The 26,968-nt window shown below is 39.4% G+C and overlaps 2 protein-coding genes across 4 annotated transcripts; both read left to right on the forward strand.

Moving 5' to 3' along the window:
* Positions 1–871: 871 nt before the first annotated feature.
* Positions 872–13,006, forward strand: bdh2 (3-hydroxybutyrate dehydrogenase, type 2). Of its 2 annotated transcripts, XM_017709463.2 has the most exons (11): positions 928–956; positions 1,454–1,548; positions 2,358–2,446; positions 5,359–5,437; positions 7,553–7,649; positions 8,737–8,845; positions 9,241–9,301; positions 9,466–9,579; positions 9,710–9,768; positions 10,092–10,184; positions 12,438–13,006. In XM_017709463.2, the coding sequence occupies exons 3-11, from the start codon at positions 2,375–2,377 to the stop codon at positions 12,489–12,491; spliced, it is 738 nt and encodes a 245-aa protein (XP_017564952.1). In that variant the 5' UTR covers positions 928–956; positions 1,454–1,548; positions 2,358–2,374; the 3' UTR covers positions 12,492–13,006. The 2 variants fall into 2 exon arrangements, with proteins under 2 accessions (XP_017564951.1, XP_017564952.1); XM_017709462.2 differs by lacking the exon at positions 1,454–1,548 and having other exon boundaries at positions 872–956.
* A 36-nt stretch (positions 13,007–13,042) lies between these two features.
* Positions 13,043–26,755, forward strand: si:dkey-162b23.4 (sodium/hydrogen exchanger 9B2). 2 transcript variants are annotated; one of them, XM_037532817.1, is made up of 13 exons: positions 13,043–13,282; positions 14,293–14,478; positions 15,284–15,497; positions 16,890–17,060; positions 19,340–19,482; positions 20,045–20,172; positions 20,468–20,643; positions 21,093–21,199; positions 21,359–21,508; positions 23,139–23,247; positions 24,160–24,296; positions 24,836–25,019; positions 26,617–26,755. In XM_037532817.1, exons 2-13 carry the CDS (start codon positions 14,386–14,388, stop codon positions 26,676–26,678), a joined length of 1,674 nt encoding a protein of 557 aa, XP_037388714.1. In that variant the 5' UTR covers positions 13,043–13,282; positions 14,293–14,385; the 3' UTR covers positions 26,679–26,755. The 2 variants fall into 2 exon arrangements, with proteins under 2 accessions (XP_037388714.1, XP_037388715.1); XM_037532818.1 differs by having other exon boundaries at positions 13,153–13,834.
* Positions 26,756–26,968: the final 213 nt, after the last annotated feature.

Here is a 26,968-nt window from a genome sequence, read left to right on the forward strand (position 1 = left end):
TAAATCTGCTGGACAGCGTGAGCATAGGCCTGTTATGCTTAGAATCCAGCCTTCTACCTGCATCAAAGACACAAATAATCACCTGGTATTATCTGGCAGCAAATCAAAGAACCCTAAGCATTCAAAGATTCCAATCCATAAATAGTTATTAAACATGAAATAAAAATAGGTTTAATGCAGTTGATGCACTCAGAAAATATGACTAAGAGGAAGACTACGTTCTTCAGGACTGCAATTAAACTCAAGTGCTTTCTGCTGTGGAACAACAGCCTAGAGTGAGGCCACCACTTCCATTTAGAAGACGCAAAGCACTTCATCTACAGCACACATGTACTGTCCTGCTGTTTGGTTCTCTAGTATTTGTTGTTTGCATCCTCTAAATTTTCTCATGATTTCTACTAAATCACTACCAAATGGATACTTGATTAAACTTTGTCTGTGTGTGTGTGTGTGTGTGTGTGTGTGTGTGTGTGTGTGTGTGTGTGTGTGTGTGTGTGTGCGCGTGTATCCTTAATTGATAAAATAATATTCTTTTAAAATACATAGAACAGATCTCTGTGTAATTATTCCAAAAATACTATAGACTTTTGCAAGTTTATTTTACTTGATTTTTTTTGTAAATTATGTGCATAATAAAAAATGTGCAGAAAGTTGTATTTTATGTATATTATGTATTTTACTGTAACCCATTAAATAGCAATTTTTATTATAATTATTACTGTCTTTTTAATAATTTTATATATATACTAATTAATAAAATGAATAAAAACACATTTAAAAATTTAATTAAAGTAATTGATTCATTTTCACTGGTTAGTAAGCAAGCTACATATTCCCCGTAAACGTAGTTCATTCTGAAAGCACACGGGCGATGTGACTTTTATTTTGACACCGTTTTGTTATCTGGTGTTATCCAGACGCATCACATGAGCGGTGTTGCTGAAGTCGAGCTGCAAGTAAGTTGTTCTCCGAACTTTGTTGCTGTGTTTTTCTGCATTTCTGCTACAGAGCAGTTCTGAATTTAGTCATAATGAATGACTGAGTAGCATTTTGCTCTTTTTTCCTCCTCTTTCTGTTCCATGAGTGTTGAAGAGTCAGTGCCTTGAAGGCAGAGTGGGCAAGGCACTTCATAACCTGTTAGGGATCAGAGTAAAGCTTTTGGTTCAGCCTTATACACAGAATAATCTGTAGTGGATGTACATTTGAGCTCCAATGTGCAAAACAGTGGTTTATAGACTGGTAGGTGGCTTTGCAGATCTTGCTTACCTTGTACTTCCTCTGACTGGCTGGCCATTTTATGAGAAACACCTCCCTTATAGCTTCACTGTATATATGTACACTTAAAGACTGTATACCACCAGCTGTACAATTTGTCACGCCCCTTCTGTCACATTCATCACTGGTCAGTTTTTGAACACAGGACTGCTGTTGACTGGATTGTGTGTGTTATCAGTGTGTCAGGCATTGGGGTCTTTCTACAATTCAGCATCACTGCTAGGTTGACCGTGGCCCACCACTCAAAAACATCCAGCCAGGAACAGTTCTGTGGTAAGAAACTGATCGTCACTGTAGGATAAGAGGTTGGTTAACACCAACTGTGCATTAACAGGCTACAGTCTCTAAGTCAGGGGTGCACAGCTTCGGTCCTGGAGGGCTGGTGTCCAGCACAGTTTGGTGATTTACTTGCTCCAGCACACCTGATTACGTTTATCTGTTAATTGCCAGGTTAAGCGGGTGTGTTTGAGCAGGGAAACCTCCAAACTGTGCCGGACTCAGACCCTCCACGACCGGAGTTGTGCAACCCTGTTAATTGTACACTAGCAAGGTAATTTGTAATAGTGGCCAGTCAGGGAAATGGTCTACTCATAAACCTTTAGGTTATTCATTTAAAAACAGGACAAATGGCTATAAACTGATTTCAAAGATAAACTCACATTTTACATTACTTTCTTTGCATGTATCTAATTGCCATGCATTGAAAAAGCACACTGGGGAAATCTTATGTCAAACATATATGTGGTATATATGATGTATCATCAACATACTACACCTTTTAAAATAAATAGTTTTAGACCATATACTGTAGTTCCACAGTATACAGTACTGTTTAGCCTAAAGGTCCACCTCTCATTTATTCAATTGCCAGTCAAAAGGGCTGAGTGAATGAAGAATCTCTTTCACAGTTTTTCATGCCTTTTTCCAGCATATCAATCTATCTTTCCTTTAATATCGAAGTGGGGCTATTATATATTTACATTACTATTACGTTTATGTTTATGATTCTGCACTACAGTGTGCAAAGGTTGCAGTTGAGGTAGCCACTTATCTGTCCATCCACATCTCGCTTCACTCCACAGGCTCCAGCTGAAAAATCATGGGCAGATTGGACGGCAAAGTTATCGTCTTGTCTGCAGCTGCCCAAGGAATCGGGAAAGCTGCTGCTATAGTAACCATTTACTTTATCTCCAGCACACAAAACACAAGATCCTTTCAACACAGCAGAACACTCACCCTGCAGCCTATTGACCCTTTACATTTGGTCCAGGATCCATGCACTGATACCATCATACACCACAGAAGGGAAAGGGAATTGCACCGTTAAAATAGTTCAGTGAACAAAATCTAATATACACAATTTATGTCAAAAAAGGTTTGTTGTCTCACATTTGTTTCTGTAGTTTTGCGCTGAAGTTATGAGGCTAATGTAACAACTAATCGAAATACCTAACAAATATCTTCATGCGAACGGAATGCCTAATTCATTACATACTTGCCTCAAGCGGTGTTGAGTGGCTTATGCTGTTTCTGATGTTGACATGCTGTTATCTATAGAAATGGGTAAAAGTACAGAGACAGTTCCCAATTTTTGCCATTCAATGTCTTTTTTGTCCATTTTATAGACAACAGCTGTTAGAACTAAGCTTTTAGTTTGCACCATAAATGTCTGAATTAATTCATATGTGGTGACTATTGACTACAAAAATTTCAGCTTTGTTTTGATACTTATTTACCTACAGATACCGGAGATTATTTCAAGAGCAATTTTAAAATGATGGGAACAGAATCCTTAGACTAGTTTGAAATGGGCTGTTTTCAAGAAATGAAAGAAATTGGGTACGTTGTAAGAAAACATCTGTAGTTGCAAAGTTATTAGGCTCAAGTTTAATATTTAATGTGTAACTGTTTAACCCCATTCACTGCTATTTAGGACACCATGTTCATATGAAGCTAAGTCACAGCTCATAGCTTCCATCACTTGTTAGTTGCATTAGCCTTGTACCCACCACACACCAAAGCCGTCTTAGCTGATCGACTGAATTTGAAGGGGCTAATTGTGCTTGCTGGTTACGCTGCAGGCGTGAGCCCAATTGTTTTCTCCATAATTGAGCCTTCATTGAAAACTGCAAAGTTTTTTCTTTTTTTTGTTAGCTTTTACCAGTGATCTTAAATGTTTTTGAAACGGTAATTTGACCTTCAGTTTCAAGTATTTTGGTCTTTCTCCATTCAAACAGATTGCAGTCAGATTTGCATGAGTGGAAATAACTGCCCTGCGGCGCTGCAAAGACAACTGCCTAGTAAACAGACTTTATGACAAGTGCATTGATTTTATTCCTCTCTGCTTCCAGAGCTGGTTCTGCTGTATCATGTTACATGAATCAGTCAGAATCCATTACAGCTGAATTTGTGTGTTAAATAATAGAAGTGACAGAGTGAGGTTACCACTGCCTCGGGCTCAGCAGCAAATTGCATGAATCTGGCCGTTCAATATAAAGGCTGTGAAAGCAAGGCGTTTTCACTAGCAAGCCCATGCTCCAAAACCGTACTTAGCTTCACTGAAGAGTGAAATTTACACCATTTTCCCCTCACTTCAGATGTACTTGATCAGCCAAGACATGCTTAGGATCTGACACAAGTGGTGGAAAGCTTATAGTCATCAGTTAGCATTGTATAAACTGCATGGCCAATCGTCAAAAACTGCTAAGTTGTTTAGCGAGTCTATCTGAGATTACTTATGAGGTTTCTGACATTGTGTGGCGTACTGCTGTCTATAAAATGGACGGAAGCAAGTCTGTTAGAGATTACCTCACAGCTAAACACAGTTTGAGAAAGTAAGTGATGAAGCTTGCAGGACAATGCTAATTACTGAGGTACTAGCTTCCATTGCGTGTTAGGTACATTAGCCTCCGTGCTAGAAAAGAAAAAAAACAGCATATGTTGTGTTTTTATGCTGGTCTACTGGTCAGTAGACCACTGGCAATGAAAGTTATTAGGCCACCATAAGCAGAACCTGTATATGTTGGGTTTTGGACGCTTGCATGGCCGTGCTAGGTGACCGGCTAAACCAGCACTGACCAGTATGGAATGCATGCCGGTCTGTGCTGGATTTTTTTTTTTTTTTTCTTTTTCTTTTCAGCATGACTTCAGTGCAAATCTACAAAAGCAACAAAAAAAGAAAAGAAAGTTTTGACTACATTTTTGAAAAAAAAATAGCCTTATTAAAATGAGGGAAGAAGCCGCTGGAGCAGTTTGTTTTAAAATGTAAGTTGTTCACGTCCTTGAATTTGTCTTCGTTCATTTAAAATCAGTGATTAATTCAAGCGTATTAAACTGTATATTGTATATCGTCCATATATTATATTTTATTTAGAAGTATATATGTAGTTCGTTGTACTACATAAGAACATCTCCATTTCTGCGCTGCAGTTGCAAGTAGAGGCCACGCAGCTTCATTAGGACGGTTCTATTCACGTGGCCAGTAGGTCCTACCAAGGACCACCCCTACCTTGGCTACAGCTGAGGCTGGGGAACGCATCTCGTTTTTGCTGTTTTCCACATTTTATAACATTAGTAAAGATGTCAGAACTATAAAATACAATATAAGGAATCATACGATGACAGCTTCTTAATTTGTAATCGTAAATAGATTCAAGGATTTAAACATAAGCATTTAGATCAAAATCCCTTTACTTTGTGACTAATGTACAAATAATCAGACATGTCCTGACATTTGGCGGGTACTCCGTGTAGCAGAATGGCTCCAGATTAGCACATGGAAAGTCATGCTTTCCTGAAGTGGGGGGTGTTATGTTATAGCCAATGCACGGCAGCTTTTTCATTCCCTCAGCATCCATGCTACTCGGGTCATTTGTAATTACATTGGAAGCACAAATGGATGTCAATTCCGTTGCTTTTCACAAGATGTAGTGAAGTCCTCATGAAAGCTAAAGGTGTCCCTTTTAGCTTCTAGGCAGTAAAAGCAGTTACATACTGTGTGTCACATTGCTCACATTTCTGTTTTGTTTTTGTTTTTTTGCATTAAATTTGGACATAGTCTTAAACCCAAACATTCTTTTCCAGGCATTTGCTAAGGAAGGAGCTCAGGTCACGGCTACGGACATCAATGCAGAGAAACTGAAAGAACTGGATGGCACTCCAGGTAAAGTTGTGCTGCCATCTACTGACACAAGTTGGTAAAAAGACCTTAAAAGACGAGACGATTGTCACTCCTCTTCTATTCGGGCCTTGGTTTATTCCTCTCTTCCCATACTTCCCTCTCATTTCTCCTCCAGTCCGTTAGTTGTGTCTACGCTAAAGATCTGGACTCATTTTACTGAGGTGTCTGTTTCAAGTCCAGTATGTAAAAATCATTTATTTAAGCCTGCTCTGGACTCTAGATTTATAAGTTGGGAGAGGAGAAGTATTACCACCTTTAAGGATCTCTTTGATGACGCATTTAGCAGTTTCTCCTCAGTAGTTTCCAAATGTAGGCGCCCTAGAACAGACCTTATTAGATTCTTCCAAGTTCATCACTGTGCACAATCCCTTATTCCCATGTTACCGGAACGTCCCCCAGCTCTCCCCTGGGAGGACCTTTTTACTGTGAAAACTGAGGGAAAGCTTATTTCTATTTTTTATAATAAGATTTTGTCTTTTAATAAAGCAAAGGTTTCTGAGGCCAAGACTAAATGGGAAGCGGAGTTAGGTCTTGAGTTGGAGGAAAGACGGTGGGCTGAAGCTTTGGCAACTGACAGTTATTCATAGAGCTCATCTATGCAATGCTAAATTAGCACAAATTTATCCGGACGTTAAGCCAACCTGTCCTCGATGCGACCCTCTCTCATATGTTTTGGCCTTGTCGCAAATTGGGGAGATTCTGGGACTTTGAATACTCTACCCTTTCAACAGTCTTTAATAAACACCTGAGTCCCTGCCCTCTACTAGCTATTTTTAGCGTTTACATCGGCACTACCTGGTTGAATTCCCGAGAATTGGAATCTATTGCTTTTGCTCTGTTATTGGCAAAGCGAGGAATTCTTATCAGCTGGAAGTCTCGCTCTCCTCCCTCTCATACCCTCTGGCTAAGAGATGATGTTTTCTTTTTGCGCCTTGAGAAGATCACATTTAGTTTGAGGGGTTCAGTGGACAACTTTTATAAGTGCCCCCCTTTAATGTTTTGATTTCTTTATTTTTCCTGTCATGTTATTTTATTTGCATATTGATTCATGATTATAAGGCTGTATTTTGTAGTTGTTGCTCTAGTACTTTTGTCTTTAAATGTTTTATTTTGTATTTGTGTTGTAAGACCTTTAAAAAGCATTGTATTGCATTGTACAGTAGTGGTGTAAATGCTACAACAAACTCGAATCAATTCACAGATTCAATTTAGTTTTGATTCTTTAATTATTTATTCAGTGAATCATGAAATCTTAAAATTCTGCAATTTGATTTATTCGATTCTTTTGGTTTGATTCATAATTCTGAGCACTGAAATGAGACTGAATGAACTATTTATATGGTAGTTGTTTTTTGTACTGTTTCCACACTACAGTAATAACTATATACATTCATTTTGCTAAACTGTGAACACCCCTGGTTAAAATGACTTTTTTTTAAGCAAAACAAAGTGAAAATAAGTGAACACAGCCTCTACGACTAACATGCCTCTGCACTTTGTAATGCCCAATTACTGTTTATTTTCCGAATCTTAACATGTTTAGCATATATGTGGAATAAGGTAAAACCAAAAAAAGTTAGAGCACATTTAATTTAGATTTTTTCCCCAATATGCATTAACCTACTCTCATCGAACATGTTGTTTGACCAGAAGTGTTAAAACTGTATTCAATCAAATACGACAACAGCAATATGTTGTTGTGGATATTCTTATTTGTGATAAATGGCAAATAATTGGCTACCTTATACACACAGCACATGAAGATTACAAGGCAAACTGGTGCCAAATGACTAAATGGCAGCTGTCTGGATTGGTGTCGGACATAAAAGAAACCCGCATGATGAAAATCACGTCATGCATGATCTTTCACTTAATTATACTCACTGAACTTGAATAACTGTATGTGCTGAATTTTTCTTTCCTATGAAGTTGTTTCAGGTCAGTGATCCACTTTGTAGTTTTCTGTGTGTGCCCTTTTCTCATCCCCTCTAATCCTATTATTTCCCTGTGCTGGTTCTCCTTTTCTATGTGCTTGTGAGTGTGGAAATCTTTTCAGAGGATTTTTTTTTTCTGTTTCTGTCCATTTTTTTTCTGTAGGGATTAAGACCAAAGTGCTTGATGTGACCAAAAAGGACCACGTGGAGGCACTGGCTGAAGAGTTTGACCACGTTGATGTGCTTTTCAATGTGGCAGGGTACTTACTTGAGACCTCTGATTTTTATTCACTGAATTTATTTATTTTTACTTTATTTTATTTCCTTATAGGACAAGACACTGGTCAGTGATTACACACTATTAGAGCATACTGATAGATATAAATGTTTTTGCATGTTATTTTATTCGACTTCTGCTCCAAATCCATTAAAACACAAAGATTCATTGTAAAATCCTCTTAAAATCTGTTTGTTTTTGTATGTTTGTTATATTGTATACAGTAATATCTTCATATATTGAAAGAGCAGTGTTTTCCACTTCTGGCCCTGGAGGCCCCTGCTCTGCATATTGTATTACTTTCCTGTTTTAACACCCTCTTAAACTCATTAAGGGGTTCTGAGTTTTTGTTTGACTCTTACTGTACCATTAGTACTAAATATTACTATTATACTATTACTATTATCATATTACTAAATATTTTCAGAGCACGTTTTACATGAGTTAAAATGAAAGTACAGTAACAATTTGTGCCTCAAGACTTTCAGACATGGGGCATGCTGTGTATTCATTTATTTTTCATTGTATTATATCCTCATAAACAAATATTCTGTAATTCTGACTAGTTATAGCAAAGTTAGGAACTTGATAACTGACCTCATTACATTAGCTTTGTATGTAGTCCTGTTTAATATACAACATACAGGATGGTTTTCTTCTTTGTCAACTTTGTTTCCTCATGTTAACTGAAAGCCACAGCAGTTCACTGTTTCAAAGTTACCCTGAAACCACAGTAGACCTTTTGTACCCTATTTGCTCACGTTGCTGCTCATATTAAGCCCAATTCATTATATCATGTCATTTAAAAGGCAAAATTCTTGTAATTATTTATAAACGGGTGGTGATTTTTACCCAGTTTGAAAACATGATTTTTGATTACGTTGTTGTGCACCAGTGGCAGTGAAAAATGATATTAATCAGTGTTACAATGTTTCACCACCCAACTGTCACGAAGAGAAGTGCTCAGCTAGCTCAGAGACCTTCACCTGGTACCATGTTTCACTGTGTTCTGCGTATAAGTTTCATCCTCTGTCTTCTAATTCTCCTAACCCTCTGTGGACTGCCCCCAGATTCGTTCATCACGGCACTATCCTGGACTGCGGGGAGAAGGACTGGGACTTCACCATGAACCTTAATGTCCGCAGCATGTACCTGATGCTCAAGGCCTTTCTGCCCAAGGTGACCTCGTCCTTCTCCTTACTGGATTAGCTCAGAACATATGCCCCTCTCTCAATGTCTGCAGTTATCTCTGTGCACGATACTGACTCATTCAGACACACAGGGGTTTTTTTTGGCTGCCTTTTCTGCTCTGTGGGATTAGGAAAGGTCAGCTCCTAATCCCTCTTACAAACTGGAAAACAGAAACAAGGACAAATGAACAGGTTGTAGTGACCCACGCTGCCATTGAAGGAGCATGGAAGTGTTGGAAAATGCTTAAGGCAGAAATTAGTTGGATCTGAATAAAATGTACATGCATTTTGCTTAAAGACTGTGGTAAATTGAATCTGGATCTCGTAATGCTCGTAATGTTTCCTGAGTTTGATTGCTTGACAGTCCATTGTTTCTCCACACAGATGCTGGCCCAGAAGTCTGGGAGCATCATTAATATGTCATCTGTGGCATCTAGCATCAAAGGTACGAGTGTTTGTATACTTGATATTTGTAACTCGATGTTATAATACCAGCTTTTTGCTTCATATCTCCGTGTATTTCTACCTTTCAGCCGTTCTGAAGAGTCCTAGATCTGCTGATTGCCGTTAGTCAATGTGCGATGGCTCATTCCTAACTGTTTTCTCTAGGTGTCGCGAACAGATGTGTGTACAGCACGTCTAAAGCTGCTGTCATTGGGTTAACCAAGTCAGTAGCTGCTGATTTCCTCGAGCAAGGTATCCGCTGCAACTGCATCTGCCCTGGTAGGTTGCTAAAGAATAGAGGTTGTGTGTTGTTTTAGTGCTTTTTCTGTAATATTTCATTTTACACTTGTTCATCACTAGCTTTCCCTTAAGTTAACAGCACTGTAGTTCACTCCTTTTCTCTCTACAGGTACTGTAGACACTCCATCACTAAGGGAAAGAATCGAGGCTAGGCCTGATCCAGAGCAGGTACAGCTATGGCTTCAAATAAATCAGATCTCTTCCTTACTTAATTCAAAGAGTCTGCAGTACTATTTAAATATTGTTTCCAAACATAACATTAAGTCCTCCATCCATACGGACCGTATATGGACACACAAACTGTACTTACTAAACCTTGAGTAGGTTAAGCCCCACCCATTCTGGCTGAAGTGATGAGGAATGTTGTTTACAGCGCTTATGGTGACCAGATAGTATTCATAATAAGCAAACCTGCACTAAAAGCAAATGTTCATTTCTTATGAGCAAGGTTAGTATGAGCCTCATATCTGTTCATCATCCTCTTTTCTAAGGCATTTAAGGACTTCATGGCCAGGCAGAGGACAGGCAGGATGTGCACCGCAGAAGAAGTGGCTCATCTGTGTGTTTACCTGGCTTCAGACGAAGTGAGTACATTCTCAAGCTGTAGATTGTTCCTCAGCATCACTCAGCGTTTAGGAACGCACAGCCAGAATCAGCCAGGGTACATTTTTGGTAGATTTTTGCTCCAAATATGTGGTCAGCATATTTGTTATATATTTAGATTTTTTGGCAGTCTGCATTGCAGTTTTTTGATGCAAATAATGCGAGTGCAGGATGTGCACTCCCACTGAATGCTAACGCTATACCAATGCCTAAAATGATTATGACCATGCAATTAACCATGAATCATGTTATTTAATTAAGACAGATATTCATTTAAAGGGCCTATTAAATTGAAAAATTAATGTCCGTGCTTTTAAACAAAAAAATTTGACGTAGTACGTGAACATTATGAAACTTTTAAAACATAGAGTTCACTCCCCAGTCCATACAGCTGGACGCTACGCTGCAAAAACAGCCCATTTTAATGCACTGTTTTTGTGATGTTATGAATTTCAACACATTCACGTAGTGAGGTCCATAAGTGTTTGGACAATGACCCAATTTTTTATATTTTCTCAGTACACCACCACAGTGGATTTGAACTGAAGCAGTCGAAGTTGTGATTGAAGTGTAGACTTTCAGCTTTAATTTTAGGGGTTTAAAAGTAAAAAATATTGCATTAACCATTTAGGAATTAGATATTTTTACATAGTCCCTCCATTTTCACAGGCACAAATGTATTGGACAGACGACTGATTAGCAGTTTTATGGTCAGGTGTGGCCTTTCCCCTCGTTCCTTAATGACAAGTTAAGGAGATAAGAGATCAGGGGTTGATTCCGAGTGTTGAATATGCATTTGATAGCTGTTCATGGGAACTCGCAATATGCAAACAGGTGTCGATGCAAGTGAAGGGAGCTGAGAAAACAAAGCAAACCTATCAGAGAGCGCAGAAACTTTAGGAGAGACCAAATCAAATCTGGTACTTTCTGAAAAAGAAGGAATGTGTAAGATCAGTAACATCAAAAGGCCTGGAAGACCACAGAAAACAACTAAAGTGAGTGATGGCAGAATTCTTTCGATGGTGAAGAAAACCCCCTGAGCAACATCTAGTCAGGTCAAGGACGTTTTGGAGGAGGTTGGCGCAATATTGTCAAAGCCTACAGTAAACAGATGCCTTTATGACTGTAACTACAGAGGGTTTACCTCAAGATACAAAACACTGGTAACACTCAAGAACAGTTAGGCCAGATTAGACCTCTGAAAAGTTTTACACTTTACCCAGTTCTGGAACAAGGGAAGGGTTCATGATCTGAAGCATACCACATTATCTGTTAAACATGGTGGAGGCAATGTTGTATAAACTCCTTCAATTAAATCTGAAAGTCTACATTTCAGTCACATCTTCACGGCTTCATTTCAGATCCATCGTGTTGGTATATGGAGGCAAAATGACAAAAATTGTGTCACTTACGGACCTGAATGTATATCCATCCATTCAGCTTACAGCCGTTTAGCTCAATTTGTGTGGAGTGTTTCAGCCTGGACTGCTGTTTTGAATAAGGCACACTAGGGGGCAGCCAATCAGAATAGCGCTCATTTACATGTATCAGTAACAGCCTGTTTAGGGGGTAAAGAGAGAAAGTTGCTGGGAAATTTCATGTAAAAATGAATTATGTCTGTTTTGGAACATGAGACAACACAATATTCATAAAAGGACTCCAAGGGGAAAATTAGTTTGCTGTGGCCCCTTTAAGAATTTAAAATGCCAGTTGCAACTTTGGCTAATAGAAGGTACTAGAAATGTGCTAGTGTGTAAAATCAGCCCACACGGTGTGAGATTTGGATTAAAAAACAAAAAATAATACCACAATCACCCATTCATCACCTTGCAGCAGTTTAGCCCTGCCCACTCATGATGAAGTTATAAGGCTGTTTATTTCCAGACTGCTTTTTGATTGAGGTGTAATATGGGCAGCCAATCAGAACAGCTCATTTACATACATCTTAAAGGCACAGTGACAAAAATAGCCGCTTAAGTTCTAAAGGAATAAAGAGAAGTTGAAAAATGGCAGTGTAAAATTGAATAATGCCAGTTTTTGGTACATTAAGAAACACAAAACTCAAGTGGAGTTATGAGAAAATAACCTACAAGAAAAAAGTCAAATATGCGCCCTTTAAGTTTGTACTGTTTCAATACTTTGATGGTTAAATGTGTTACGCTATTGCCAGAGTGCTGACCATTTTCCTTGTATACTAATCTTAAAACACTAAAATGAATGTGGTCTTTTTGCAGTCTGCCTATGTGACTGGAACTGAGCACATCATCGATGGAGGATGGAGCCTCTGAATGCTTTGAACTTCTTTCAAATTAGGGACATCTGTCGATTATTATTCTGTATGGCTTTGATTTAAACACATCCAGAATAGATAAGCAATCCTCTCATAGATAAAAATCACTAACAACACAGCATATCAGTCGGTCTCTCTTTAAAATGATTGTGTTATGAATATGTATGAATATGCATGAATGCTAATTTTGAACTAATGCTGCTTTTAACGGTTATATTTGTGGTTCTGGTTTTACTGTTTGTTAAGAAGGGATGCATATTGAATATTTAGACTTAGTTTCATTGGAATTTAATAATAAATCATTAATAATGAAGGAAAGCTCTCCATACAAGAAAACACTGATTAGACTCATTCTAATTCTTCACATTAACGGTCACTCCATGACTACCGGCACTTGCATTTTTGGCATTATGAATCGGTTAAATAAAAAATATATAAATAAATAAATAAATAAAAAGAAAAGATAAATAGATATCTTTTGTGATATGCTGTTGTAATAAACTAGTGAATTTATCCACTGGCTAATCTTCTCTATTTACTCGTCTCCCTTCTGGGGTTGTGTCTCAAATCGCACTCCTGTGCCCTATATAGTAACAAGACTAAGGGCTCTCCATCTTTTCCTTCGGTTTCCCAGTCTGCAATTCTCCTAGGGAACTAGGAGGTTGTGCACTACGTAGGGAGGTAGAGAGATTTAAGACGTGCCTGTGATTTCAAATCCGTTATCCGCGGCTTGTTCGGTCCACATTACGGTTACCATAACGTTACTCAAGGAGGAAGACCGAGACGCTGGTAAGTACGTTTTGGCATTTATTACCACACGAATATATGTTTACAGCATTGTTTTAGCCTTTCAGAAAAAATAATGATGAGAATAATTTACTGTCGTGTGACCGCTCACAAGTTAAAGACTTAAAACACAGTGGTAGGTTAGCTGTGAGACCGTCCAGGTAAATAAGCAGACCAAACTAAATGAGGCTGTACTTGGCCTCAATTTCTCCGTTCCGCCTTAAATGGTGCAGTTACGTTCCGACACCTCAGACACCGCGAAAGTCGCGAAAGCTGATAACGTTCAGGAAGGGGAGCTTCGTCCAGACTGAACAAACGTTAACGCTGGCAGGCTAGCTAGCAGTTGCTGTGCGAGCTACGTTTTAAAAAGCGAGGTGTGAGAGAAACCTTGTGTTAAAACGGCTCAGTCAGTTAGCCAGTTAACCTCTTTTTCGTTGAAAGTAACGTTAAGCTAGCCTAGCTAACGCGCTGCTTAGCTTTACCTGCAAAGGAACAGCTTGTCTCTCACAGCCACTGTGCCATATGGTCTCCCACTATAAGGACACAAGTTGATTAGTGAGTAGTCTTGGCAGAATCGGATTAGCCGTTGTGAATTAAGAAGTTACCCAGTTTGCAATGCACATGTCATACCTGCCTAACAGCAACGATACTGATTCAGAACAGACTCCCAAAGCGTGTTTACAGTACTATATTAGCCTTATATACACTGTATATACAGGTGACTACACCTCAGTCTGGACTGGAGTTAGGTTATAGTACTCACCTCTGTAAGGCAGCATTTAGAGGGCTCATGTTTACATCGTCTCCAGAGGTCCGCTATAACTTTTCTCTGTTTTTATGTACTAGTCCTAATTTATTTTGATCCCAGGCTGTTGCCTTCAGGGCTGATATATGTAAATGACCTCTGTTGTGCTTTTGCAGGCAGGACTCTGGGACTGGAAAGTCATTCTTTTTTTACTCTCTGCTTGAAATGTAGTCTTTGACCAATGACTGACATCCTTTCACTCGTGCAGCTTTTGTGAACGCCCAGTTAGTGGGCAGCAGCAGGAATGCAGATCATCACCGGGCAGTGCACTACCTGAAGGATGAAATAAGCCTGCCATGCCATGGACGATGCCCAGTCTAGACCGCACTCTTCACGCTCTGTCTGTTCACAGAGGACTGAAGATGAATGTCCAGTGGTGGGGAACCATGATGAAGTAAGTTAATATGATAATTGTGTATATATGTTCATATGTTTTGTAGAGGCCAGTGTTTTCTCTGACATCAGGGGTATTAAAAGGGAGTTCTCCGCTTTTACTCTTCTGGGAAGGCTTTTCACTAGACTTGATTAAATGTCTAGTGATAGGTCCCAGAGATCTTATTTGGTGCTCTCTCAATCCAGAGAAAGCAGGTCTACTGCTTCACAGCCCAGTGCAGGGGGTCTTCATACACCTCAAGCGTTTGGCTAGTATGCAGCTGCTTTGGAGCATCCTATTCTGTTGGTAGTGCTTTTCTATGGTGATCATACAACCTATGTATCTGCAGTTGAACTCCTGTGTCAGTAATTGGTGCACCTTACATTGCCTGAATTCACTATTTAGAAGTGTTGTCTAACTTTTGTTTATGTACTGTATGTTTTCTGGAACTTTCGTGACCTGTTTAAAGTGTCCTTATAGTGACCTTCTGTTTAAAATAGTGACCTTCTGTTTTGGGTTTCATCTAATCATTGCTAGTATAATTATTGTTACTTTTCCTCAGCTATTTTCTTTTATCCTATCAGAACATGCCGTGCAGTCCAGCATGGGTGTGGGAAACAAACACAGCAGTACAAACAGAAGGCTTTGGCTCTGCTGATATAACCTGATAATACCCTTTCTGATAGCATCCTGTTGTAGGACTTAATCAACATGTGTACTGTACACTGTGTGGTCCTTATCTCCCCTGCTTTGTTCCCTGAAGAGCTGTTTCAGTTTAATGGCAGAGTTTTGTTTTTTGTTGACATCTCGTATTGTTTCTGTGTAGCATCACCTCTCGGTCAACCAAACACTCCAGGTGTTGGCCCGGAGGCCCGACAGCCCGAGCACCACCGTAACTGAGGAGACAGTGTTCATTCCGCGAGCGGTGCACTCAGTGGACGCCTGCACAAACACTGACCCGCCACACAAATGCTGTGGGTGGCTGCGCAGGCAGTGCCCCTGCCCGCCCCGGGGCCTCCTCGCCTACATCATCACCAAAGGTGAGCCTGGAGCACATTCAGGGAAGCCTAGGGGTGGGTTAACCCTAAGACAATAGAGTTAGTTTCTAATATGGGCATGACACTGACTACAGAATGATGACACATCTTGAGTGGTCTAAGGTACTCAAGGGTAATCTCCTCTGTCTTTAGTAACATTTGCAGCTAAAGCCAACAGCAATTTAGCACATTCTTTAGGTGAAGAAAAAGTCATCAAGTGCACCAGAATGTGAATCAGGTGTGTTTGAGCAGGATAGTCAGTACACAGTGCTGAACACCCCTGACTTGGTGTCAGAAATTAGCCCCCTATATCTGATGTCATACATCAGGTCCCATGTGTCAAACACAAGTACCACGGGCCAGGTCAGGCCTGCGAGACAGTGCTGTCCAGCCCGGAAAAGTATTTTAATTTTCTATTACTATTAGCCCATTTCGGGCGGCACGGTGGCGCGGTGGGTAGCGCTGTCGCCTCACAGCAAGGAGGGCCTGGGTTCGATTCCCCGGCCGGGCGACCAGGGTCCTCTCTGTGTGGAGTTTGCATGTTCTCCCCGTGTCTGCGTGGGTTTCCTCCGGGTTCTCCGGTTTCCTCCCACAGTCCAAAGATATGCAGTTAGGCCAATTGGACATGCTAAATTGCCGCTAGGTGTGAATGTGAGTGACTGTCTGTGTCTGTCTGTCTGCCCTGCGATGGACTGGCGACCTGTCCAAGGTGTATCCTACCTTCCACCCGAAGACTGCTGGGATAGGCTCCAGCACCCCCCGTGACCCTGACGGAGATGGAAAATGGATGGATGGATATTAGCCCATTTCACAAAGTGCTGCACTACATTTCCCAGCATTCACTTCAGTGTTATGTGCTATCTGACTCTCCTGCCACAACAATGGGATGGCGGTTACCCCTCAGTTCTACACAGTTCTATGCCGTTCCACACCAGTCACATCACCAAAATGCATTTCAGCTGCAGTTCAAGCAACATAAGCGTTTGTTAGCTCAGCAGCTCAGCAGTAGAGCCCAAATCTGAACAAACTTGCAGAAAAGAAAAGATTGCAGAACTTGCAGAAAAGAAAGAAAACAACGTCTGTTTCAAGCAGATAGGTAGGTTTAAAAGACTGAGCTCCTAGGGACATTTAAATTTTGAATATTTCATGTAAAATTTCAAGGTCTGTTATATGTGCCTATATTTTACTGTTGAAGTTTTTGTGCATTTTGAATAAACATTGGCCAGTTCAGGTTATAACACATTACTTAAAAATGAAATAAAAACATTTTTTTTCTCAGGCGCAGAGATTTGTTCAGATTTTCTAAAATGGCCCTTATGCTCATTGAGTTTGACGTCTCTGTGTTAGGTGGAGCATGAGGATTAAAATTAGCCTTAACATTTTTTTGTTGTGTAGTGTCAATGGCCGCATTGCTGTTCGGGGTCGTGTGGTCCATCACTGAGAAAGAGTGTCTCCCTGGAGGGAATCTGTTTGGCATCGTCACTGTGTTTATCTGCGCTCTGACTGGAGGAAAGCTGGTGGGGCTCATTCACATCCCCAATCTACCACCCATCCCTCCTCTACTGGGTAAGAGCCCTGTTCTGCCTCTCATTTGTTTCTCTCCGTCTCTCTCGCTCTCTCTTTCTGATGTATCTGTAGTTTTTTCTGGCCCATGACTTTCTTCTTGATGTGTGTTGATAGCAGAGTTTTGAAGATAGTAGCACTGGGAGTGGCAGTTTGTGCTGCTTTGAATTCAGCACTCTGAGCCCACCAGGTTTGAGACTTCTGTGTCTTGTTCTTTGGTGGGTGGCTAACCTGCCATTCCAGTTTTACCTGACATGAACATATAAAAATCCACAAACATGGTAAATTAAATTCTCACATGCTAGAAAATTTATCAGCTTACAGAGGTGCATCATATTGTCAGGCATGCCTTACTGTTCAGAAATAGCCAGGGAAAATCATTTGGCCACTGCTTGAACCTGCTTGTATAACAGAGGCTTTATTTTGTATGTATGTAAAAAGTCACTTTGTTTGTGCAGATCAGATATAGTACATTTGTCCTGGTGGTTTCCATCCTGACTAGTTTCAATTTGTTACAACATGCAGTACTGTGCGAAAGTCTTAGAAACTCAAGGCACATTTTCAAAATCTATTTATTTGTGTAGTTTGTGTTTATTTGCTGAGAAAAGTGTTAATATTTGATATATGTAATGAATAGTGATATTATGGATGTTAGTGTGTTTAACCATTTTCAAGCCTCTCCTCGAGGAAGCCCAGTATTATGTGTAGTTAAACAGCAGCTCCTGGTTTGACCAATCAGTGCTTCAGTAAATTGTGCTCATGATGTAATTGATGATATTAACAAGTCTCTGTGAAGGTGTCAAGGAAAAATATGGAACCAAGAAATTCTTGTTACTTTTTATAGTTTTTTTGCTTATTATGCATATGACTTTATTCTAATGTATATTGTGATAAACTCACTGCTGAGGTCAATTATTTAAAATTTGCTTAGATGCCTAAAACTTTCGCACAGTGCTGTAGTTCAGCAACATTGTGTAGCAACTCTCAACAAAGACTGCTACAGATTGTTATTAGGTTAAATAGAACTGGTGTCCGTTTTGTATAGAGGCTGTCCAACCTTACAGCAGTTGCTATGAAAGACCACAGCAGTTGATATGAAAGATTTGTGGGTGGAGCTCAGCTGTAATAGGGATGTACTGTTCATGAATTTTTATGGCTGATTCCAGTTTCTTTTACTGGTTTTTATCAGTACTTTCTCTTAGCCAGAGATGCAGTATAAGTAGTATTATTAGCTCTTTGATGAGTTAGTCTGACATAATGAGCTGCCAATTTAAGTAACATGAATCAGATAATGTGCTGCATTGAAAGTAAGTGGTAACTGGCTGTTTAACACAATGAGTTATGCATAATTATGCTATGAAATTTGCTACCACACCTGGCTCATTTGATTAATGCCACAATAATAAGCTTTATTTGTATATCACTTTTCATAAGTAAATGCAGCTTAAAGAGCTTCTCAGAGGGTTAAAAGACAAAATTTATAATACAGATTAGCCAAAATATAAACGATAAGATGGCTGATTGCCGATTAAATAAAAAATCAGCTTATTACTGCCAGTTTTGATATGTTTCTACACAATATTTCCAAGTAAACCAATTTTAGATGCTTTAGTAACCCTATTTTTGTAGGTTACCATTGGCTTATTATTCTGATTTCTGATTATGCTAATTCTGAGTAGAATTAAATATAGATAAACAGGGGCGTTCAGGCAGTATAGTATGGTAGGAGTTTCAGCTTCTGAATCTGGTACCCATGAGCCTCTATTCCAGGCTGATATTTCACTTCAGTATAAGCCGAATGTTAAAACATATGCTGGGTTGGGATGACAGCTCTTTGGCTTCGGTTGCCTGGAGACATGTAAGTAAGACAAAACTCTCTGGAATTTTCCAATATCTTTGCTACAGTAGTAAAGTTATTAATTTTTTACTTAACACAGTGAGAGAACAATTACATTCATGCTGCTTAAGGGATTCCTGTCTTCATTTTTCAGTTTCTTCTGTTATTTCACTGCAGGCTGTTCTCATGTCTTACTTGCGAATTCTATGCTCCATATAAAGGTTTTGTAAAACCGCAGGCTGCTGCCAGAATTCTTGCTAAAGCTGCTGTTTGAGCCGTGTTCCTCACATTCAGAAATAACATTTTTTTTAAAGGGTGATATCAAAGTTTCGTTTACATTTGATTTGCTTTCTGTATCCTCATACTTGCTATAATTTGTGGGAAACGTGTAAGAAGTAGCCCAGAGTTTGTTTATGTTCTCACTGCTGTGTTTGTTTGTCCTCAGGCATGTTGCTGGCAGGGGTCCTCCTCAGAAACATCCCTGTGGTGACCGAGGCCGTCTACATTGACTTCAGATGGTCGGCCTCCCTGAGGAACATCGCTCTGGCTGTTATTCTGGCCAGAGCTGGCCTGGGACTAGATGGCTCAGTATGACACTCATTCTCTTACTCCTCCCATAAAGTGTTAGAGCACCAGTATTTATTAGGATGGTCCATGTAACTTTTTGAGTTTACCACAAAGGATTTGCTCGTAAATAACTGACAGTTCCAACTGAACAATAACTGACAGTTCTAATACGAGTAGCAAAGTAAGTGACCAGTCACATTCCAGTTTATTCCAACACCACATGAACACGGCCGACCAGTGCTTTGGTCCATCCCAACAATCCACGCACAAAAACAGTGGGACAGTATTTAATATGCAAATAAATTTAGAGGGCTAATCATTTGTATTTGTAGCCACATGAGCCTGCATTTCAACAAAAACAGTATTTTCATGTTGGTCGAGTCATTTTACTTTGGAATGATGTTTTAGCCGTTATTAAATTACCAGCTGAACATAAACAAGTGGTAATTAAGTTTTGATAAAGTGTTTTCTGACTTGATGTGTTTTCTGAAGTTGATGAGTGTAGTTGATGTTGATGAGGGAAGTTGATGTGTTGATGATCTGAATGCACCAATGATCTTCATTCTGTGTTTGTGTGTTTCAGGCCCTCAAGAAGCTGAAAGCAGTGTGTGTGCGTGTGGCGATGGGACCGTGCCTCATAGAGGCATCCACTGTGGCACTGGTGTCCCACTTCCTCATGGGCCTGCCCTGGATTTGGGGCTTCATACTGGGGTAAGTATTATTCTGACAGAATAAAAACCTTCACAGATTATTTGAGTTTATCTTGTAGTGCTACTTTTTGCTGCATGAGTAAAACTTCAGATTACCAGATATGCAAGATTATCAAGTAGGGGTTTAATATAGTCACATTACCATTCAGGTGTTTCAGTTGTTGAAAATGTGCTTTATAATTTAGCGGTTTTGCTTAATAAAGAAACTCTTGCAGTTTGCTAAGGTTAGTCAGACTCGTGGTCAGCATGTAGAGGCTTATTTGTTTTTTGTTTTTTCCCCTGGTTCTCTGTTCCAGGTTTGTACTAGGAGCTGTGTCGCCTGCAGTGGTAGTTCCTTCCATGCTGCTGCTACAGAAGGACGGTTATGGCTTAGAGCAGGGGGTTCCCACACTGTTGATGGCAGCGGGCAGCTTTGATGATATCCTGGCCATTACAGGCTTTACCACCTGTCTGGGCATAGCTTTTGCCACAGGTAAAGTGCTCTACCTCAAAAGGGTAAGGAGAAGAACAGTGAAACCAAAGACATTTGGTGTTTATTTTGGTGTAGGGTCTTCGTGATGTCTGCAGTACAAATATAGCCATTTTATTTACTATCCAAACTTATGTACCTCTCTACCATGAAAGCATTTACAAATATATGTTTTAACCCTACATAACTCGCGCCTGTCGCCACCACTGAACAATTCTGTTTTGGTTAATTTTTCTAGAAAGGCACATTTCACATCAAATTACACTGAATGACTTTGCTGAATTATTATGATGAAATGGTGTAATCTCATGTTATTTTAAGCTCACCAAAAAGGTCTGTTGGTTAGGAATAATATTTAAACAATATTTAAATGTTATTTATTAACATACACACATAGTTTGGTTAGAATCCCCACCTACCTGTTAAAATGTCCTTTTGTCGCCCCCCTTTAGGCTCCACCTGGTTCAACATCCTTCGAGGAGGTTTGGAGGTATTGGGTGGGATGGTTGCCGGCTTGGCTTTTGGTTTCTTTCTTCATTATTTTCCCAGCAAAGACCAGGTGATTATATTTACCTACAGGATGGTGAAAGCTACAGCTGCTGAATTTGTAGAAGTTAGTTTATATATTTATAATAATTGTCACAATTATTATCAAAGTATAAAACTAATACATACATTATTGTCAGTATAATTATGTACTTTTTCCTCACTCTTGCAGAAAGATCTAGCAGTAAAGCGCTCATTCCTGCTGCTGGGTCTGTCTGTGTTTGCTGTGTTCGGCAGTAATGTGGTGGGTATCCCAGGCTCAGGAGGACTTTGTACACTGGTACTGTCCTTCGTTGCTGGAGTGGGGTGGAGAAAGGCCAAGGTCAGAACCCCCATTCCCCCCCCCCACATCAATTGTACCATTTCCTTTCTTCTTCTTTTTTTGAAGAGAATTTCATATTTTCATTACATGTGCTAAAATGTCCTACTTTTCCCCTTTTTCTTTATTTTCTTCCTTTTGACCTTGCTTTTTTCTTCCTTTCTGGCTTGCTCTTTTTTTTCCTCCCACACACTTTCACCACTCCCTTCTTTTACCCATCTCTCACGCTCTTTTTCTGATTAGTCATATGCACAGTGTGAAAAGTGTGAACATTTTTGCCTCTGTGCTGAGAAACCGCTTCGGTGAACCCATTACACTGTGAATTTTCTCCTATATTACAGGTTTAAAGGTCACACTGTTAGAATGTTTATTAAATACATAGGCAGATACACTACATAGACAATAGTATGTGGACACCCCTTTCCTATTGAGTTCAGGTGTTCAACCATTGCTAACAGGTATATGAAATTGAAAATACAAAAATCTCTACAAACATTGCAGTAGAATGGGTCGTACTGAAAAGCTCAGTGGCTTTAAATGTAGTACTGTCAAAAATGTCACTATTTGAAATTTCTGCCCAGCTAGATCTGTCTTGGTCAATTCTAAGTGCTATTGTTGTGAAATGGACGTGTCTAGGAGAAACAACAGCTCAACCACGAAGTGGTCAATCATGCAAACTCACAGCAGGGTTAGAGATCGCTGTCAACCAGAATGCATAGTGCCAAAATCTTTGGTGGAGGAGGTATAATGAGATGTTTTTCAGGGTTTGGGGCCCTTAGTTCCAGTGAAAGGTAATGTTAATGCTACAACATTTAAAGAAAATTTAGACAATTATATGCTTCTAACTTTGTGGCAGAACAACAAAGTGACTCAGACCCAGGCAAAAACTTTCAAGCAAAGGCTTCCTGGAAGAGTGAAGACTGTAGCTCCAAAAGAGACAACTCCGTATTAGCGCCCCTGGGTTTGAAACGGGATCTCCATGAATCTCTAATAGGTGTGATGTTCAGGTGTCCATAAACCTTCGGCCATATAGTGTACATTGTTCTAGTAAGGCTGAATCACATATGCATATTCATAGATGCACAGTCAGGGCATTTCTTACTGACTTTAATCTAAAAGACACAATTCAAATGTGTTTTGATTTCCAATTCACATTGACTTTAAACGCTAAAGGGCTTTCTTTTTCCTTAGATTGACAGTAGATGTTGAATAATTCTCAGTAATTACCATTTAATAAGAGGTTACAAAGTTATTGCAACACTTGAGCTATGTTATGATTTAATTGTAGTATTTAAATATTTGTGATATGTATTGCAGGGAGACGTTTTTATGGATTAAAGTATAAATTCATTTAGGTAAACTACTAGACTTGCAGCGGACTTGCAGTATACATATTTTATAAATATTTACATATATCATTTTTAAATGTTTTTTTTTTTTTTAAATCTCTGTACTGTTAAACAGCCAAATAATAAGCCCGGAGTTCAGGAGATTAACCAAATTGGCATGAAGTTTAAGTTATTTTGGAGTTTCTGCAAGCTAGAAGTGCACTTGAGAGAAATGCATTCAGAGCTGGCATCATTACTGGAGTCTCTTTAAATGAAAGTACTCTGTATTTTATGTCTGTGTTCAGGCCCCAGTAGAGGAGATTGTGGGTAAAGCGTGGGATGTGTTCCAGCCTCTGCTGTTTGGGCTCATTGGTGCTGAGATCACCATCAGCGCTCTGGACCCCAGAACAGTGGGTGAGTGACTGGACCACATGAAGTGAAACTAGCTGAAAAGATAAACCTTAGGGCCTAACATAATTCATGTGTTGGGATGTTATTCATTTAGAGTGGTGTGTGTGTGTGTGTGTGTGTATGTATGTATATATATATATATATATATATATATATATATATATATATATATATATATATATATATATATATGAAATGGTGCATTGTAGAGAAATGTAATGATGGTTGTAGGAGCCAGGGGTTGTGATGTCTACAGCAAATCCATTATACTTACCATCCAAAAAGACCTTTATGTATTCTGAGTTTCTGTATGTGTTGATGGCGGTAAAATTGTAAATCTGGAACAAAAATAATACTAAGAATGAACTGGTTTCTGTGGCTGTGAGAGCCTTTAATTGCAGTCTTACTGAATTAGCACTTTTTTTTTGTAGTTCTGAAAACATTTCTCAGTTGCTACATAGGAAACTTGAGAAAAAATGAGTGCGGTAGTAATACCAGTATCAGTATCAGTATCAGTGCACCCCTACTATAAGCCCTGCCGTGCCGTTGCTGATTGTGAAAAGTTAGAAACTTACCAGTGAAAGCTAACCTTGAAAAGATGAGCACTAACCAATGTTCGCATAGAGCCGAAACACCATGTTACACAAACTTGTTTGATTTAAATAAAATGCATAATATCACTTGCTTTTACTTACTAAAAATATTAATACTGAGTATAATAAGAACCAAGAACTGGTTTCTGTGGCTGTGAGAGCCTTTCAGTTGCAGTTTTACTGAATTAACACTTTTTTTTAATGTAGTTCTGAGAACGTTTAACACTTGACACACAGGAAACGTGTGTGTGTGTGTGTGTGTGTGTGTGTGTGTGTGTGTGTGTGTGTGTGTGTGTGTGTGTGTGTGTGTGTGTGTTTTCAGGCCTGGGGCTAGCAGCCCTTTGCATCGCCCTGACTGTACGAATCTTCTTTACCTTCCTCATGGTGCTGTGCGCTGGCTTTAACTTTAAAGAAAAGCTGTTTATTGCTCTGGCCTGGATGCCTAAGGCCACTGTTCAGGTAAATGAAGGACTTTCTTCAATAATGTTAATCCACATTCTTCACCACCATGCGCTCAAGTCTGGGGCGAGCTTGGCTTGCTAAATAATCCAGATGACGCCTTAAAAGGAGAAACTTGTACTGAAAGTACTGTGTTGTAGTGAGGAAAACTGAAAATATTCGTCCACGAGAATTCTTGTTGGAATATTTATGACATGATAGGTAAAAAGAAGCATTTTTCCTTTATTGATGGTTACAAACCGTGCCAGGAACTCTTAACATTGGCTTGTTTTTCAGTTGTTTCATTAATTGTTATGAATATTTAGAAAATAAATAAACCCTTAATGCATCTGGACAAAGCTGCAAGTCCACAAAATTGCTCCTGTATAATTTTAATCAGTGCTGTTAAATATAAAAATAATCTGTTACAATTGAAATAAAAAATATACAAAAAACAAAAAAATGGTCAGTTTTAGATTTCAGTTCTGAGTGTCCTGAATTTGGTTTCTGACCCCAGAATAATGATTGTGGTACATCACTAACTGAAACCCTCTCTGCAGGCTGCTATTGGCTCGACCGCTCTGGACATGGCGCGCTCTAAGCAGGAAAAGCAGATGGAGCAATATGGAATGGACGTACTGACCGTCGCCGTGCTGTCCATCCTTTTAACAGCCCCTATTGGTGCTCTGCTCATTGGCCTGTGCGGACCACGCTTGCTGCAGAGACCAAAGAATCCTGAGTGGGGTGAGACGCTTCCTCTTGGACACGCAAACACATACATGCACATTTTTGCTTAGTGTGGCAGTCGCAGGCATTTCCCATTCACAGAGAAGTCTAGAAACTCTGAAGCTCCAGGTTGCAAACAAACACTGAGGTAGACTGTCAGTCCTGCATAGTCAGTTCATCTAAATCAAGTCAAAATGTGAAAGTTGATATAAAGTAAGCTTTCAAGCTGTGGATCAGCAGTGTCTGTGGATTAATGTATTTCTGCTAATATTACCTCTGTACAGTCTTTGAAGTGCAGCTTATTGGATTTGCATGACTGATGGACAGTTTTTGTTTATTGTACTGTCTCTCACTGGAACAACGGAAGGCTCTTTTTTCCTTTTTCAGACTTTGAAATCGTCTTTCTTTCAAAGTGTCTGAACTGCCAAGTGGAAGTCACACGTAATCACTCACTTTTCCTGAAGCAAACGGAAGTTTGCTGTGAATAGGATTTAATTAAAGAACATAATCTGCTAAAGGGACATTGCAAAGTCAAATTCCTCGTTTTGCAAAGTCCAGTCCCTTTCTGCTGCATGTAAGATGAAATGAAAATATAACGTCACGATCCAAAAGATTGTTCACAGTGTTTAGTTTTCCTAAAGTTTGTGAACAGGTTGGAAGAGACAAAAATACAGCAGTGCCCCAAAAGGGAAAAAGTTTTAGTACAGTAATTTATTTAATTCAGTTATTGCAAAAAAATATTAAAAGGAAATTGGAAGAAAAAACAAATAAGTGAGTAAAATGTAATAAAAGGCTGCTATCCAAGCATCTGCTTGTTGTATATGATTTATTGTAGTGTGTACATTGTTTATGCTTGTATATTACATGTGTTAGTGGTTTGTTCAATACTGTATTTAATGTTGAAGCAGCAAATAGTCTTGCATGATATGACAGTTTATTTTTATTTTTAATGCGTGTAAATATTCCACACATACTGCAGTTTAAACAAATGACATTCGTCTTTTTGACTTAACACATTTCTAATGCTGTCATTTTTTTTACATAGAATATTGCGATAATATTGTAAAACCATGACAAAAGGTGATGTCATTATTGTGGTAAAAGAAAATTATATTGGGATGTCCTTCTTAAACACTGGTCATTGTTTACAGCCTCTATATAACCGATTTAAATCTGTCGTTGTAACGTTTGACAGGGGAGAGATGAACGCGGATGAAGCTAACAATATACCAGGGATAGACAGAATTCGAAATCCACAAAACCAGCAAGTCAAAACACGAAAAAGCCAAAAACCGCCAGCTAAAGTACAAAAGGGTGAAACCAAAAGACGAAGTCGGTAGGAACGAGAGAAATGGTCATAACATGCAGTCATAGCATCCGAGTCCACCTGAGGCGTGACGGTCTTTAGCTGATTTTAACTAGCCAACAGACACACGCAGTTGTTCTGTGTTGTAGATCTACTGATGATGCTCTTGATATACTAAGAAAAGTGTATTGTGACCTAATTGATCACAGTAATGGTAAAATATAATGAAATTGTCTACGCATATTTGCCTTTGGGGTTACGTTTCAACTTCTAGTGACTTTGATTTGTTTTCTGGGTGTTGTTTTTCAGCTATGAGTCAGGGTGCGCTGTCAGCGTCAGAGACGCCGGTGACCTATGAGAGTGCAATCTAAGGCTGCTAGCAGGCGGTGGAAGTGACCAACCAAAGCATCGTCCTCCCGAGCTCCTATCGGCTCTGCAGGGGCTTTCCAGACCTTTCTAAGACGGACACTGTTTTGTAAGATGTCATCCACTTGGTGTGGGGAAATAACGGTGTATTTTTAGATGGACTGTAGTAGTTTACTCACTGTCCTTCAACCCAACACATACATGGCAGGCCAGTTTTGAATACTTTACCAACATAGACTTTTCAAGGAAAGTCACGGACACAGTACCAGTGCTGATACACACCCAACTAAGTAGT

The sequence above is a fragment of the Pygocentrus nattereri genome, chromosome 22, assembly GCF_015220715.1.
Source record: "Pygocentrus nattereri isolate fPygNat1 chromosome 22, fPygNat1.pri, whole genome shotgun sequence".
NCBI classification, from domain to species: Eukaryota; Metazoa; Chordata; class Actinopteri; order Characiformes; family Serrasalmidae; genus Pygocentrus; species Pygocentrus nattereri.

Excerpts from the sequence above, each read along its gene's own strand:
- si:dkey-162b23.4 (XM_037532817.1), top strand. The coding sequence starts at position 14,386 with ATGGACGATGCCCAGTCTAGACCGCACTCTTCACGCTCTGTCTGTTCA. Across the intron at positions 14,479-15,283 it reads TGGTGGGGAACCATGATGAA|CATCACCTCTCGGTCAACCA; the intron begins GTAAGTTAATAT and ends GTTTCTGTGTAG. Across the intron at positions 15,498-16,889 it reads CGCCTACATCATCACCAAAG|TGTCAATGGCCGCATTGCTG; the intron begins GTGAGCCTGGAG and ends TTTGTTGTGTAG.
- bdh2 (XM_017709462.2), top strand. The coding sequence starts at position 2,375 with ATGGGCAGATTGGACGGCAAAGTTATCGTCTTGTCTGCAGCTGCCCAA. Across the intron at positions 2,447-5,358 it reads TCGGGAAAGCTGCTGCTATA|GCATTTGCTAAGGAAGGAGC; the intron begins GTAACCATTTAC and ends ATTCTTTTCCAG. Across the intron at positions 9,302-9,465 it reads TGTGGCATCTAGCATCAAAG|GTGTCGCGAACAGATGTGTG; the intron begins GTACGAGTGTTT and ends TGTTTTCTCTAG.